We start from the raw sequence: 15693 nt of genomic DNA on the forward strand, positions 1-15693 counted from the left end.
CCCTGATTCTTCGCACATTTCTTGCCTGCATGTCACATGTGGAGTGAGGCAACAAGATGCATGTGTGCATTGAGTAGATACCGTGCTCGGGCGGAGATAAGTCACACCGCTCTGTTAACCATGGGGTCTCCTTGTCCGGCTGTTTCCACCATCCTGTAAGGTTTTGTCTGTGACTCCTTCTGTTTCCAAAGCCGTTTTTGTTTTGTTTTGCTTTACATTTATTTGTTTACTTATTCTCTCATCCATTCATCAAACTTTAAAGGGGCCCTGAGAGAGGATCCCTGCCCCAGACATCCGTCTGAGTCAGAGCCATGGTGGAGTAATGATGTGTCCCAGACACAGGAACGGCCATGTGTCACATACTCCCTGAGGACTGGACTGCGTAAGATAAGCAAGAGGCTATAAATAGTTGTCCTGGTAAGGGCCAAGGTAACGCCGCCGCCCACCCCAAACCACAAGTACAATTAGTCAGATCTCTGAGATTCTCTACGATTCTCCTTCCTTTGCACATTTTCAGACAACTCTATGAGAAGGCAGGTGCCAGGGATCTGGAGGGGGTAGTGCCAGAAGAAAGCTAAGGAGTGAGGTCACTCACCAGGAACTGAATCCTGTTTGCTGGCGCCTGGCTCCTGAGCGGCCCCCCAGAGCAGCGCAATGCCTGTCTGGCTCCCTTAGCCCTTGACCTGTGCCACTCTTCTGAGCTCCTCACGTGCCATCTCTTAATTCTCACCGTGAACCTGCCTGGAAGGCACTGTTGTTACCTGCAGTTTTCAGATGTGGAAACTGAGGCACAGAGAGATTAAAGGCCAAGGTCTTGTGGCTAGTAAGTGGTGGAGATCCTGCCCAAGGTGAGGTCTTTGCCCTGCAGGACTGGTGGCTCCCTGTGCCTGTTACTAACTGCCTCTCCTGACTGTGTTTGAACCGCCTCGCCTTCGTTACTTTCTTTGTCTTTCCCAGGGAGCTCTCGGTCTTCAGAGACTATGGTGGAGCCAAAGTCTCCTCTCCCCGTCTCTTGTGCGGAATGGAATAACCACGTTGACATTGCCACATTCAGACTCTTCAGTTCTACTTGTAGAAATAGTTCTAGAAAAGGTGGCCCCTTGTGTAGAGAATGCATGCCCCTGGGTGAGGATGGGAGAAGTGGGGGCTTGAAGACCACCAGGCAGAGCCTTCCACCTCCTTCTCTGGGCCCTGCTCCCAAGCTCCCCAAGCACAGACCGACTCAGAGGTTTCCATCCTTGAGGTCTACCAGTTCTTTGTGAAAGTGGGGGCTAAATTTTGTATCTATGCGTGATTTGCATTTTTCTGGAAGGGGAGGCCCCATGGTTTCCATGACATTAGCAAAAAGGACAGGGACTTTCCAAAAGTGAACAAAACTCTGGACTCTCTTAACCCTAAATCTTGTCAGTCTTGATCTGCTACAGCTTTGTGGCCAGAGTGAGGTTAGAGACAGTTTCATGCCTTTGGGAACCTGGCTTGATTATTATGCTAATTTTTTCCTGGAGAATCCATTTGCTTATCTGTTTCTTCTCTCTTTGAAAGGTGGTGATTCCCTGCGGTGTGCAAGTCCAACTGGAACAGGTAAGCCCTTTGCATTTCTTTGGCTCCATTGTTCCATCCTGTGGGACTAAGTCCTTTCTTGAAGCTGCGCCCTCTTTGGGGATCTTTTAGCTTCCTCTAAGATCCATGCCCTCCCTTTGACCCGTAGCTTGCATTCACAAGGCTCTCTCTGAGGACCTTTGACCATGCTGCACTGGCCATTTGCATGGTTTTTTAGAGAAGAGGATCCGCTGCGCCTTTGCGGGAGCTGCCTTTCTATCAGTAATAGTTACCTTCGGGGCGAATCTCCCTGAGCCGACTTTCCTTGGCTATAAAGTGAAGACAGCACAAGTCTGTTGTCTTAGTGATAAAAACCTGGACAGTGAGGGTGCCTGGGTCGCCAGGTGGCTGTGGACAATGTAGTGCAGTGGTTTGTAGACTGACATCCAGCTCTGACAAATACTGGGTGTGTGTGTGTGTTCAAATCAGATTGAAGGTAAACACAATAGCACTTTCTCTTTGGCTTGTGATTAGGCAAATTTAAATTGCTGTCTGCTTTTCAAATGCAGCTCCTTGGAAGGTCGTGGTACCTCCTGGTGTTTTCTTTGCTTCCACCCTTTGGAGCTGAGTGGGTGAAGCTTTGTTTCTGAGGGCTTATTAGCAGCTTGCAGGATAACTGAAAGGCTCACTGTGCCTAGACAGCAGGACACAGGACCCTCTTCTCTCACTGCAAGTCAGAAGCGACTCCCTGGGAGGCAAATGGGAAGCTGCCTCTTGCTGCTGGGGAAGTGTGTGCAGGACTGGGCCTCCCCGGTGGGGTAAGGAAACAGGTGCACCCTGTGGTTCCTCCTGGGCATCTGTCAGGTGTGTTGTTCCCTGTACTTCTCAAGTAGGGCAGGGCTTTCTGCCCTTGACTCCCCCTAGCTTCACCATACACAGAATCTGGGGTGTTCTGCCGGAGATTTGGCAGTCTTTCTGGGTTGTGAGCCTGGTGGCCTCCAGACATGGAACTGGCTAACTGGCTCTATCTTGTGGTGCAGTAGGACATCCTTCCCTAGGCTCGGCCAGCGGCGCCCGTGTGGCAGCTTCCCTGCTTTGATGAAGTCAAGATCAGATCCTGGCTCCAGTGGTTGGGCCTTGCCCTTGCCCCCTGCCCACCTGAGCCTTGGTTTCCTCCTTTACCCAGTGGGTGTGGGGGTGGCTCTCTAACCTCATCACTTGAGTGGCCGGGCCATGCCCTCGCCCCTGCCCAGCTGAGCCTCGGTTTTCTCCTTTATGCGATGGCCATAGAGGTGCTCTCTAACCTAGCTGCAGATGAGAGAAGAGGGACTATGGGGTCAGGCCTGTCACAGAAGCCTGGCCACAGGTGGGGTGCCCTTATTATGCTCCTTTTAATGCTGTCGTGTGGTGTGGTCTCTTTGCTTATGGAAGAGCAAAGTATGCATTTGAGGTCATAGGAACTTTAAAAAAAAATCTCACCCAGAAACCTAAAATATTGACAAACTGTGAGAAACATGTTGCAGCATCAAGAGCTGAGGCCATCCGGGGCGGGCGCCTGCCCGGCCGTCCTTGCTGGCCTCAGCCGTGTCCCCAGGCCTGTGGTCCACTCTCACTCCATTCCTTCTGTGGCACTCACCGCCGACAAGGGGGTGGAGGAGTAGGGGGCGTGGGGGGACTTGGGGGCATGTGTTTGTAGTTGGTTTTGACAGGCTGCGGTTTGTGACTGATTTCCTCAGGCTTGTCATAGGCCCCAGGAGCCAGGGGCTGAGTAACTGGGATTATATGCATGTGCCACCACGCCTGGATGATTTTTGTATTTTTAGTAGAGACGGGGTTTCATCATGTTGGCCAGGCTGGTCTCAAACTCCTGACCTCAGGTAATTCTGCCTGCCTCCTAAAGTGCTGGGATTACAAGTGTGAGCCACCATGCCCGGCCTAATTTTTGTATTTTTAGTAAAGATGGGGTTTCACTGTGTTAGCCAGGCTGGTCTTGAACTCCTGATCTCAAGTGATCTGCCTGCCTCAGCCTCTCAAAGTGCTGATTTTTTTTTTTTAAATGTCTGCAGTTGGAGAGAAGTTGGCATGTGACAAGGAGGCGTTACAGATTCCAGGTCAGAGGAGGCATTTGATTGGTGCATTATTTATATTACCTGAGTGTATTTTACCTGCAAAAGGGATACTCATGTAGAAAACCACACACAACAACATCTCCAACCTACATCCACTTGCGGGACAGCCAGCGTGCTGTGGGAGGGAGCTGACTTGGTCCAGGAGCCAAGGTCTAGGCTCAGGCCCCTCCCGTTATATATGGCCTTGTTTTCTAACCTGTTTTCTTATCTTCAAATATGGGGGTTGCTTGGCTATGAATCTGTGGTCTCCTGTGGCTCAATTGTCCTGTTTTAGAGAAGCAGGTGCCATGGCGGTTTCCTCAGGTCACTGAAGGCATCTTGAGCTTTTTGGGCAGAAACTTGACTCATACTGTGTGTTGCTGGGGACTCAAGTCTGGGTGTCAGTCTGCCAGCATCAGGGCAACTGTTGGCTTCAAAATCTGAAACTTCATGGGCTCCTGGTCCTCATAGCTGCTGTGATAATTGTCTCATTCTCATAACAAGAAACTCATAACAAGTTTCTTTTGTGCACTTTCCCGAGAGTATCAGGAAACAATTTTTGTTAAAAAATTAAAAAAAAGTCCTCCTGGAAACCTTGTCATATTTGGAGGCTCAATTGTAAAGAAAGAATAAGGAGAAACATGTTTAATTGGATGAGTATTTTCTGCTTTAGTGGGAAGTTTTTCTCTATTTAACTAACACTTCGTTTCCCAGCATGATGACCACTAGCACTCCCCATCCCGTCCTCTCTGGCCCTCTGGCCGTCAGGCCCCGGGGTAGCCCCATGGCCTGTCTTTCCAGAAATTATAGAATTTGAAGAGAACCTGGGGTCATGGAAGATGAGGGACTTCACAGGGGCAGGCTGTGCTTGCATCCAGGTTGTAATAGCTGTTAGCTTTGTACTTTGGACACATATGTAATTTTCTAACGTATGCAACAGACTTTCAAAAGTACTACTTACACCATCACCACCACCATCATCACCACCATTACCACGGTCATCACCACAGCACTCACTAGTTAGTTACCTTTGGGGGATGCTAGGGAACCAACTCATTCTGATTTGGTAAATAAAGAGAAGCAATAGAGCATTTAACCTTTGGGAACTGTTCTTTGGAGTTTCCAAATAAAGGAAGAGGGAAAGTTGTATTGAAAGAGGAATTCCAGCTAATAAACCTTGAAAATGTGATAGGGTTAACATAGTGCCCTTTCCAAACTCCTAATAAATGACTGTCTGGCTCTAGGCTCTGGTCCTCTGTAACCTGCACTATCACTATCACAAAAGGGGAGTTAGACCACGGGTCATAGGGTTGTAAGCCTCCTTGCAGGAAGTACACGGCTGAGTCCTCACCCTAGCCAAGTCCTCACCAGAATCAAACCAGAATCAGACCCAGCCTCAGATCCATCTGCAACTGACAGGAAGTCCAGGGGCCAGGACATCTGTGAAGCCGTACTGCAGGGCTCAGCGAAATCCAGGGCAGAGGGAATTCTACTGTGTAGAAACAACCCCAGTCTTTTTCAAATACATTGCAAAAAGAGGAGAAAGAAAAAGGAACTGGGTCGGGTGCTGTGGCTCACGCCTGTAATCCCAGCACTTTGGGAGGCCGAGGCAGGCGGATCATTTGAGGTCAGGAGACCAGCCTGGCAAACATGGTGAAACCCCGTCTCTACTAAAAATACAAAAATTAGCTGGTCTTGGTGGTGCGCGTCTGTGATCCCAGCTACTTGGGAGACTGAGGCAGGAGAATGGCTTGAACCCAGGAGGCAGAGATTGCAGTGAGCTGAGATTGTACCACTGCACTCCAGCCTGGGCGACAGAGACTCCGTATCAAAATAAAAAAGAAAGGAACTGAAGTGACATATTAAATAAACATCGTAAGACTTTATTCAGACTATAACTTAGACTATAAAAATAAATCCAGACAACCCCAAAACACTTATGGCAGAGAAATTTGAACATGAATTAGATATTTTAAGGAATTATTCTTCACAATTCTGGCAGTTTGTTCTACATTTTAAAATGTTCTTGACTTTCATTTTTTTAAAATTATTATTTATTTATTTATTTATTTTTAGGTGGAGTTTCGCTCTTGTTGCCCAGGCTGGAGGGCAATGGTGTGATCTCGGCTCACAGCAACCTCCGCCTCTTGGGTTCAAGCGATTCTCCTGCCTCAGCCTCCTGAGTAGCTGGGATTACAGGCATGCACCACCACACCCAGCTAGTTTTGTATTTTTAGTAGAGATGGGGTTTCTCCATGTTGGCCAGGCTTGTCTCGAACTCCTGACCTCAGGTGATCCTCCCACCTCAGCCTCCCAAAGTGCTGGGATTACAGACGTGAGCCATTGTGCCCGGCTTGACTTTTAAAGATATGTACTGAGATATTTATGGATGAAGTGATGTGATATCTAGGGTTAGCTTTAAGTGGCACAGTTGGGTGGGGGGTGTTGGTGTATGGATGCAGTTCATCTGGGGACAAGTTGGTGACTGGAAACAAAGTGGTGGGACCTGGGGCTCCTGATCCATATGTCTCTACTTCACAGGAGCATTGTGCAGGGCGCAGATGATGTGTTCAGGCACAGAGCTCAGGCTGGCTGGTCACTGTTTTTATCACATGACACACCAATGTTTTCCAAGCCAGCGTCCTTTCCCCATCTTGCAGTTAACTTCCATGACCTAATGGCTTATGACTTTCCCACAAGTCTCGTGTGTGGCATTGAGCCGTTGACATCTGGGTGATATCCCCTCAGCAGTGCTACAATGTGTCTTATTTGATGAAATGTTTCACTGAAAACCCACTGGGTTTGTCGACAACATGGCGCAGAGTTCACAGGCTGCTTTGTAAAATAGTAACACTTGCTTTGTAAAGCCTCTAAAGAAATCATTCTGAATAAAGGGTTGTTTCACACTAGCCAGGTACATTTTTACTTTTTTTCCCCTGGGAAAATCGTACAACTCACTCACCGGGGAGATCAGCCTTGATAGGTTTTGTGCATGGAAGGAAATAGGGCCAAGGCGCAGGCATCCAGTGAGCACAGATTGTGATTCAAGAGAGCGAAGCACTTTGGAAAATTAGGGGAGTTAAACATGGACTTGGACTTGTATGAGGTCCTGAGCTCCCCATCATTGGTGCCATTTAAGAATTGGCTGGAAGTTATGTTGCCATATTCCTTCTTAGGGTGATTGGGAGACTCAGTGTGAATGATGGCAGAGGATGCAGTAATGTAGCCCGCATTGTACGTGGTGACAAGGTCGTTAGTATAAACCACACTGATGTACAAATATTTTAGGTCAGTGGATCACAGAGTGTCATCTAAGACCAGCAGCATCAACATAAACCTGGGAATTTAGAAATACAAACTCTTTGTGCCCACTCAGACCTGTTGAATCAGAAATTCTGGGATACGATCCCTAAATCTCTCTCCTAATGTGCCCTCCTGCTGGTTCTGATGCAAGCTGAAGTTTGTTCAGCCTGTTCTAGGAGATGACTTGCTGGGGTGGGGCTGCCACCCGGGACCACCTTGAGCAATCCTGGAGGTGTTGAGGGTGCTCGGGGCATAGGGTTACTGAGAACTCGGAAGCCTCTGGGGTTTGGGTGACCTGACGTTTATGATTTCCTTCCATCTGGGAAACTTGCATTCTCTGATGCCTTTCTCCTTTCCATCCCGGGCAGATGACTATTGGCTTCTGTCATACGTGCTCCAGAAAATATTCTGATGCCAGATTCCTCAATGTGTTTGCCTAGAAAATACTTTAAGCTTCTCAAGGCAAGGCATTGCCAAATCAATAGAGGTCCTCAGGTAGGGAACATAAATCTGGAAGAGAAATGCACGTCTTTAGAAGGCATCCGCAGCATGAACTTGCCACCCTGGAGCTTCCTTGTCAGGAGGAAGGATTCCTCGAAGGCTTTGCTTTCTGTAGCAGCATGAGGCATCCTAAGAATAAAGAAGTAGAGTCAGGTAGATAAAAATTATGGGTGGACTAGGCTGTGATTATGGCCCTTTTAATAATGTTAGAGTAACAGTGTATTAAGTAGGGGCATTAGAATTAGAAACTGGCAAGTTTCTAGCAATTTTAAATCTACAAATTTAAAGATTAAATTATAGTTGATTTTCATTGCTTGTGGATTCCATATTTGCAAATTAGCCTCCTGGATACAATTTATTTGTAACCTCAAAATCAATACCAAGGACAATTTTGTGATCATTTGAAGACATGAGCAAAAAGACTCAAAATTCGGGTTGTCCACCTGCATGTTCCCGTCTGACACTGAAAAAGCAAAACTCTTCCTTGTTTGAACTCATACTGCAGACAGGCATCCTTTCCACAGTCTATTTAGTGCCACATTTCCCCCTTTTTTGTGCTTCTGTTGTTGATTATGCTGTTTAAAATGCAAGTGCATTGCTGATGTGATGTCCATTGTCCCTAAGCACAAGAGGACTGTCCTGTGCCTGCTGGAGAAAGCACATGTGTTAGACAGTCCTTCCTTCAGGTGTGAGTTACAGCACCAATGGCTGAGAGTTTCATGTTAATGAATCCACAGTATTTATTAAATTAGGGTCTCTCTTTGTCACTCAGGCCAGAGTGCTGTGGCATGATCTCTGTTCACTGCAACCTCTGCCTCCCAGGTTCAAGCAATTCTCATGCCCCAGCTTCCCGAGTAACTGGGATTACAGGCATGCACGACCACTCCCGACAATTTTTCCATTTTTAGTAGAGACGAGGTTTCACCACATTGGCCAGGCTGGTCTGGAACTCCTGACCTCAGGTGATCCACCCGCCTAGGCCTCTCAAAGTGCTGAGATTACAGGTGTGAGCCACTGCACCCGGCCAAGGTTATGCGTTGAATCGGTTGGTGAAAATGCTGTGACTAGAGCTCGAAGGACCCTAACCCTGTATTTCTCCTAGAGACAGAAGCTCAGTGTTGGTCAAATCAGTGTTTGCAACGACTTTATAGAACACGACTACCTGCAATAACGAAAATCAACTGTAATTGATTAGGGTCCATAGTAGGACAGCCCCACTGTCAGGTTTTCACTTAATGGTTCTTTCCCTGAGCTTACTATCTGAGAGAACAGATCCAAGCCCACTTTCTGGCCGCCTTCTGTGAACCTATGATAGGCAATTTGCTTACAAACTGGAGAGGCAGGGAGAAGAGAGGCACAGTGGGGAGGAATCAGGGCAGAGGGCTAACTATTCTTGGCTGTGGAGTTCTAGGGAGGTAGGAAAGTCGGTGGTCTCTCGTGGTGGAGTGAAAGCTAAGACAGACCTGGCCTGTGTCCTAGCACTCCCCTCGCTGCAAATGGCCTCAGGTGGCCAAGCCTGGTCCTGGGTTTGAACTAGATGAAGTGACAACCTGACAATGGGGCTGTCTTACTATGGACCCCTAGTCAATACCTAATCAATTACAGTAGATTCTCATTATTGGTGGTAGTCGTGTTCGATAAAGTTGCTGCAAACACTGATTTAGCCAACACTGAGCTTCTGTCTCCAGGAGAAATAAAGGGTAGGGTCCTGCGAGCTCTAGTCACAGTGTTTTCACCAACTGATCAACACATAACCTCGGCCAGGTGCAGTGGCTTATGCCTGTTTGAAAGTGGGGATGATAAGGGTTCCTTGCTCAGCAGGCTGCTACAAGGATGGAGAGAGAATACAAGCAAATCATGTTGCATTATGTCAGGAATAGAGTGGATGTGGAATAACTTGCTGTGACAATGATCGTTACTGGTATTAATACAGGGGCAAAGAGGAGGGTAATTGCTGCTTGCATGTCACTTACTATGCATTTGGCTTCACATCCAGGCAGAACCTCTCATTTAAAGGGATCAGAATTTATAAGTGATTATTGAACTGAAATATCAGTTAACTTGCAGAATCCTGAACTTTTCACTTTAGCATTCCATTGTGTCTGAAAACTGGTAAAAGTAGCCACCTGTCTTTGACGTACCATCCCACCCTGTCTTTGAGTTCTCTCCAGGGTCTGGGGTTCCCTGTCCTGTTTTTACATAGTGTACATCTACAATGAGCCATTGAAATTTCCCATTTGGGGTTCCTCAGAGTGTAAGAAAGCTTAAAGATACTTAGGAATAATCGGAGCATAGAAATCCTCTGGACTCTGCCCCAGCTGCCTTACAGAAACTTGATGAGTTTTACTGACTGCCTCACGCCAGGCTCTCAAAAACCTCAGTGTTTGCAGCAGTAACAAATCCTTTTTTGCTCACATTTCATTGATTTCTGCAGTATTTTATTAAACTCTGCAATTACAATAACTGGTACAACCGGCATTTGTAGGGTTGGGAGCAGACGCAGTGGTCATTTGGTCAGCTTTTGAGTTGACAGAAGAAACACAGTGCGGGACTGCAGAGCCCAGCCTGCTGGCTCCAGGCATGCAGTGGGCATGCAGTGCCCGGCTCCTCAGTAGTAATAATGATGTTCCTGGACAGGGGTGATGAGGAAGGCCCTGGGCCCCTTCGGTCTTCATCTAGTTCCTACTTCTGCACTGCTAGAGTCTTGGCTGACTGAGCCCCTCAGTGGGAGCGGGGACAGCCAATTCTCTAGTGCTCCATTGTGGAGCCCAGCCAGCTGGCTCAGGCCATGCATTCCATATTGTCTCACAGAACGAACAGGGAGACAGCAGATCCATGGCTGGTGGGAAGCCTGTAGAGGTGGTTTTGGAGTGACCTCATTTATGTGGTTCTTGGAGGGCAACATGCAGTTTCATTCTAAGCAGTAAGCAGAAAAGACTCACACATGAATGTGGCTTTGCTCTGCCTGGTTCAGCTTCCAATGTACTTATTTCTCGACATACAGCACTTAATGCAGGGCTCACTGTCTTATGTTTACACCTGCCTGTGTCCCCTCATCTCACCGTAAGCTTCCCAAAGGCGGGAATATTCTCTTTCCCGTTTTTTTTCAACTCCAGCATTTTCAGTGAGGCTGGACACATTCTAACAGCTGGAAAATAAATTTTGAAGTTAATTGCTCAATAAACTTATTTTCTCATGGCGGGATCTATAGATCTGTAATATTAAGTTATATGATGCACATAAAACCTCTCTGGTTTAGAGCACATCCTCCTTCAGCTTTATTGGAAGTTACTAGGTAGAGGAAGCGCCGAAAGTAGTTGGATATCTTGTGTCTTGATGCTCCTGCTGTTCCTCCTCCTTCAATATTTTGGCACGTCCATCAAATTGTCCAATCTTCCTAGTTACGTTAACCAGTTTAACTTACTGGATTGTTTTCCCCACTGCCTCTCCCTTTTATTTAACACATTCAGAAGGAGGAGGCAATGTTTCCACGTGTGGCTAGGGGCCATTCCGGCCCCACACCTTACGCCACTCCTTGCTTTATTGCTGCTGTTCACAGTCAGCCTGGCTTCCTGCCGAGAGAGCGTGAAGTGAGGGGAGCGCAGGGTGGCAGGTGAGCATCTCCAGGCCACCTGCCCATCCTGGGAGCTGAAGGTTGCTCCTGGCAGCAGCATTTCCCAAACACCCACCAGACATCTCAGAGCTTTCAGATGGCGTCTTAGTCAGCTTAGGCTGCCAAGACAAAGCACCACCGTGTGGGGTGGCTGCAGCAATGGGCGGTTATCACCCTCAGTCCTGGAGGCTGGAAGGCTGAAATGAGGGTGTCTGCAGGGTTGGATTCTCCTGAGAGCTTTCTCATTGGCTTGTAGGTGGCTATTTTCTCCCTGTGCCCTCACATGGCTGCCCCTCTATGTGTGTCTGTGTCCTAATCTCCTCTTCTTTTTTTTTTTTTTTGAGACGAACTCTCGTTCTGTCACCCGGGCTGGAGTGCAGTGGTGCGATCTTGGCTCACTGCAAGCTCCGCCTCCCAGGTTCACACCATTCTCCTGCCTCAGCCTCCCGAGTAGCTGGGACTACAGGCGCCCACCACCATGCACGGCTAATTTTTTGTATTTTTAGTAGAGACGGGGTTTCACCGCGTTAGCCAGGATAATCTCTTCTTTTTATAAAGACACCACTCATACTGGATTAGGGCCACCCTAATGGTGTCATTTTAACTTAATCGTTTCTTTAAAGATCCTGTTTCCAAACTGTCACCCTCTGAGGTCCTGGGCGCTAGGACTTCAACATATGGATGTTTGTGGGAATGCATTTCATTCATTAACAGATGACACCAGGCATTTTGTCAGTCTCCAATGGGGAGGAGGACGGTGCTACCTTTGCCAGATATGGTGGGTAATAAATCATAAACTTGAAGTTATGGTCTTGATTATGGAACAGATGAGTCCTCTCTTCCACTGCCCCTCCTTCATTAATCAATCAGTTTATAAATATTTATGTCCTGGGGAACCTCTGATGCACCAGGCACTGGGCCCTGTGTGGGGATATGGAGGCCTGCCGTGGTTCTCTTGTGGGGGAATTTACATTCTAGGACACTCCAGTGGCATAGTCCACTTGGGGCCTGAGACTGACCTGGGAGGGGATGAAGGTGCTTGCAGAGAGGGTTGGAGGTGCCGTTTTCTGCTCTGCTCTGTTCTGTGGGACACTGGTTTCATAACTATCCAGACACTTCAAGTCCCTTTACCTTTGACAAGATAGTTTCTTTTTTGGAAAGGGGATAAAATATGCTTAAATAGAAAAAGATGGAATGGGTTTCATGTTTTGTATGTTTCCTCTTCTCTAGGATGATGCATGTGGTCCTGGAAGTCACAGCACTTTCTAGAGGAAGTCCTAGCGATGTGGACCCCAAGGCACATGGCATCTCTGGGTGTTTATCCCGAGGCAGCCACTAAGGATGTTAACATTTTAAACTATAGAATGTTTCTCATAGCCTCATTCATAAGAGTGGGAAATTGGAGACCAAAAAACATGCTGTTAAAGGGGGATTCGGTTCATCTGGACAATTGAGTACTATGCCGCTGTTAAAAATTGCAGTGCAGAAGAAAATATAGTGATATGGACATAAAGCACCATTTGGCTTTTAAATAAGTATGGGCGGAAGAAAGTCGCCCATACTTATTTAGGGGTCCATCCTATTTGGCTAAAGTTGGTTATCTTGGGGTATGGGAGGGAGGGAGAGGCTGATTCTGTCTGCTTCTTTTTGTATATGTCTACTTTCTGAATTTTCTGTAACAAAGTAACTTTTATCATAAGAATGAAAGCAGGTGGTACTTGTTATTTAAAAAGCTGGTTCTCAGAGCTAGCCTCTCAAGGGCAGTGAGGCCCTGCTCTTCAGCCACAGGGGTCTACACAGGCTCCTCAGATGGCCTGGGGCCTGCATGCCTGGGGTCTGACTCCCAAGCTGCAAGCTTGAATCTGCGGGAAGGGACTGCTTGTTCCTCACGCAGAAGGCTTCGTCTGCGGTTGGCTTCTGCTCACAGGAGGCGGCTGGAGCAGCCCCATTTTTCACAGGTCATCCCAGCGCAGCCTGATTTTATTTCATCTTGTTTTATATTACATTTTATTATATTATCATTTTCAGATCCAATTTGTACAGGACATCTAATCTCTCTGAGATAGAAATGAGGGGGAAAAAAGCCTGGGGCATCCAGGAGGCACAGCCGTTCTAAACGTGAGCCACTGACTCATGAGGCACTTCCAGATGGAAGCCTCAGAGGTTAGAGGACACATCTGTCCCCGTCTTTAAAAGGGAAATGGATGCCCTGTGCTCAGCTAGTGAAGCTGCCGTTTGGCAGAGCCCCAGGTGACTGTCCCATGGCCTGTGTGTGGGAGTTGGGAGGAGCCGTGGGCCTTGGCCTAGAACACTGATCCTGGGCAGATGTGGCCTTAGCTGACTAACCAGATGACCTTGGACGGGCCAGTTAGATACCAAGGACATTATTTCCTCACCTGTAAGAAATTGAGTAAGATGACCCATGTTTCTGTGTAGTGTAAACTTCATGTATGTGGCATATTGACATTATTTTGGCATGAGACATATTGTCTCAATAGATTTTAGAATTGACCTGAGCAGATATACTTCCTTTTTGGTGCCTCAGACTATGTCCTCTTCCCAGAGTCTCCTGATAGACTCAAGCTTCTGCTTGTGAGCTGCTAGGAACAAGTGCAGGGTGCACCTCAGGATAGTGCTGGGTCCCTGTCATTGTCCCCCTTTTTACAGATGAGGACACTGAGGCGACAGGGCTCACTGACTATCCGGAGTACCCTGTCTGTAGGGCAGAGCTAGGATTTGAGTCGGGCTCCCTGCCTCCAAGTCCTTTCCCATGGTCCTTCAACTGTAATACGCTCTGCGGATGGCGGAGGATGGATGGAGGGCACCATAGTGTGTAGTGGTTGGAGGGGACTGATTTGGAGCTCTATAGAAATAGGCAGCATTCTAGGTGCTTGAGTGGCAGGAAACCATGGTCGTGATGGGTTTTTGATAGCTTGGGTTTCAGAAGTGGTAACGAAGTTAATTTAGTGGAGAAAGTGGGAAGATGAAAGGGAGAGTGATTAGGAGGAGTGGCCTCTTGGAGGCTGTTGAAGCTATTCGGAGTGACAAGGGCCTGTCTCTGAGATAGGTTGCCTATCCATGACATGTGTGTGGAAGTGGGGAGGAGCTGTAGGCCCTGGCCTAGAGCACTGATCCTGGCCATATGTGGCTTCTGCTGACTAACCAGATGACCTTGGACAGGTCAATTAGATATCAAGGACATCATTTCCACACCTGTAGAAAGAGAACATTTTAGTGAGGAATTGAGTAAGATCACTCACACATCCCCACTCCGTCTTCAGGGGAATTACCCAGATAGCTTAGAATGAATCACGGCGGGAGTGTTTATACCACAGGAATGGACAGAGGATACATCGAGGTGGTTGCCTCTCCCCTCCCCTCCCCTCCCCTCCCCTCCCCTCCCTTCCCCTCCCCTTTACCAGCACACCTCCAGGGAGAATGATATGGGAAGAATTGAGCCCACATTGAATATTTTAAAAGACATTTATAAAGAGAGGTTATCATTTTCTTAAAAGAAAGGGGTAAGGTAGGGAGGAAGTTACTATGATACTGAATTGTCCTACACAATGAGAGTCCTTGGAAGACAGTCTTGTTAATGTCATTCACTAATACTCATAACCTTCAAAAGGGCTGAGAAACACTCGAGGAAGAAGAGCTGAAAGCATCCTTAAGGAATGGGGACCTGTTGTTGCCCAGTTGGTTCTCACTCTTGGAGCTCCAGATGTGGAGGGAGTTGGCTGAGGTGAGCAGCAGGTGTGGGGCAGTGAATGTCTCATGGGCTGTGTTTTGTGTGTGCTTGCCAGGCCTGCACCTGTACGTGCTGGTCCTTGCACGTTCCCTGTTGCTGTCTCAGCATCATTTACCTCCTCAGCTTCAGGGGACCTGGTTCTGTTGGCCTTGTCTTCCTTCTCCTCACATCCTGAATGGATGCCCTCCTGGCCTCCATTGACTGCCCCAATAGTAATGATGTAACATAGTAGTAAAAGCTGGCACGTGTCGAGCATGTGTGGTGTTCCAGGCACAGTATTAAGCATTTTGCATGCTCACCTTGCTTGATCTTCCTAGAACTCTGCATTATGTGCCATTTCCACCCCCATTCCCCAGGTAGGGAATCTGAGGCTTCTAGAGGACGAATATCAGGGGGTTGCTGGTGAATGTTTAATAGAGGCTTTCCAGGTAAAAGCTCGGTCGGCAGTGTTTGGTGATTTCTTTGGTATAAATACTCCCCCCATTGCTGATTTCAACCTCCAACCTGATGTCTGGGAAGTGCACCCTGGGCTCCTGGAGCCTGCTGGAGCCACTCCTGATGCCACTAACAGATGAGGTCCAGGTCAGCAGCTGTCTGCTCTTGGGCCTGACATTTCCACCTATCTCGTCACTGCCCAGTGTTCCCCTTATATTAATCTTGCTGCTGCTACCACTAAACCTTGTTAAAAACATTGGGATTGTGTCACTCCCCTATGCAGAAACTTCTGACACCTTTCATCGTCATGGATTTATCACCTGGCATTTGGGCTCCTTGAGCCCGGACTTAAGCCTCTTTCTCATGCATCCTGTGAGCATGGTGTGTGTCACTCCTGGCTGCCCCCACCCACTACATGCAGTGTGTCTCCATTTCTCTGCCCAGAC

General features: G+C 47.7%; 1 protein-coding gene across 2 annotated transcripts in view; it reads left to right on the top strand.

Moving 5' to 3' along the window:
* LOC129051290 (tensin-3-like) overlaps positions 1–15693 on the top strand; it is a 157757-nt gene that overhangs the window by 80053 nt on the left and 62011 nt on the right. The window contains exon 4 of one of the 2 annotated variants that reach the window (XM_063718488.1): positions 1543–1581. The exons of the other annotated variant lie outside the window; for it this stretch is intronic. Within the exon in view, the coding sequence (XP_063574558.1) occupies positions 1543–1581 (39 nt within the window). The remainder of the gene's footprint in view (positions 1–1542; positions 1582–15693) is intronic. 2 annotated transcript variants of the gene reach the window in all.

Source organism: Pongo abelii, chromosome 19, assembly GCF_028885655.2.
Source record: "Pongo abelii isolate AG06213 chromosome 19, NHGRI_mPonAbe1-v2.0_pri, whole genome shotgun sequence".
In the NCBI taxonomy this organism is placed as follows: domain Eukaryota; kingdom Metazoa; phylum Chordata; class Mammalia; order Primates; family Hominidae; genus Pongo; species Pongo abelii.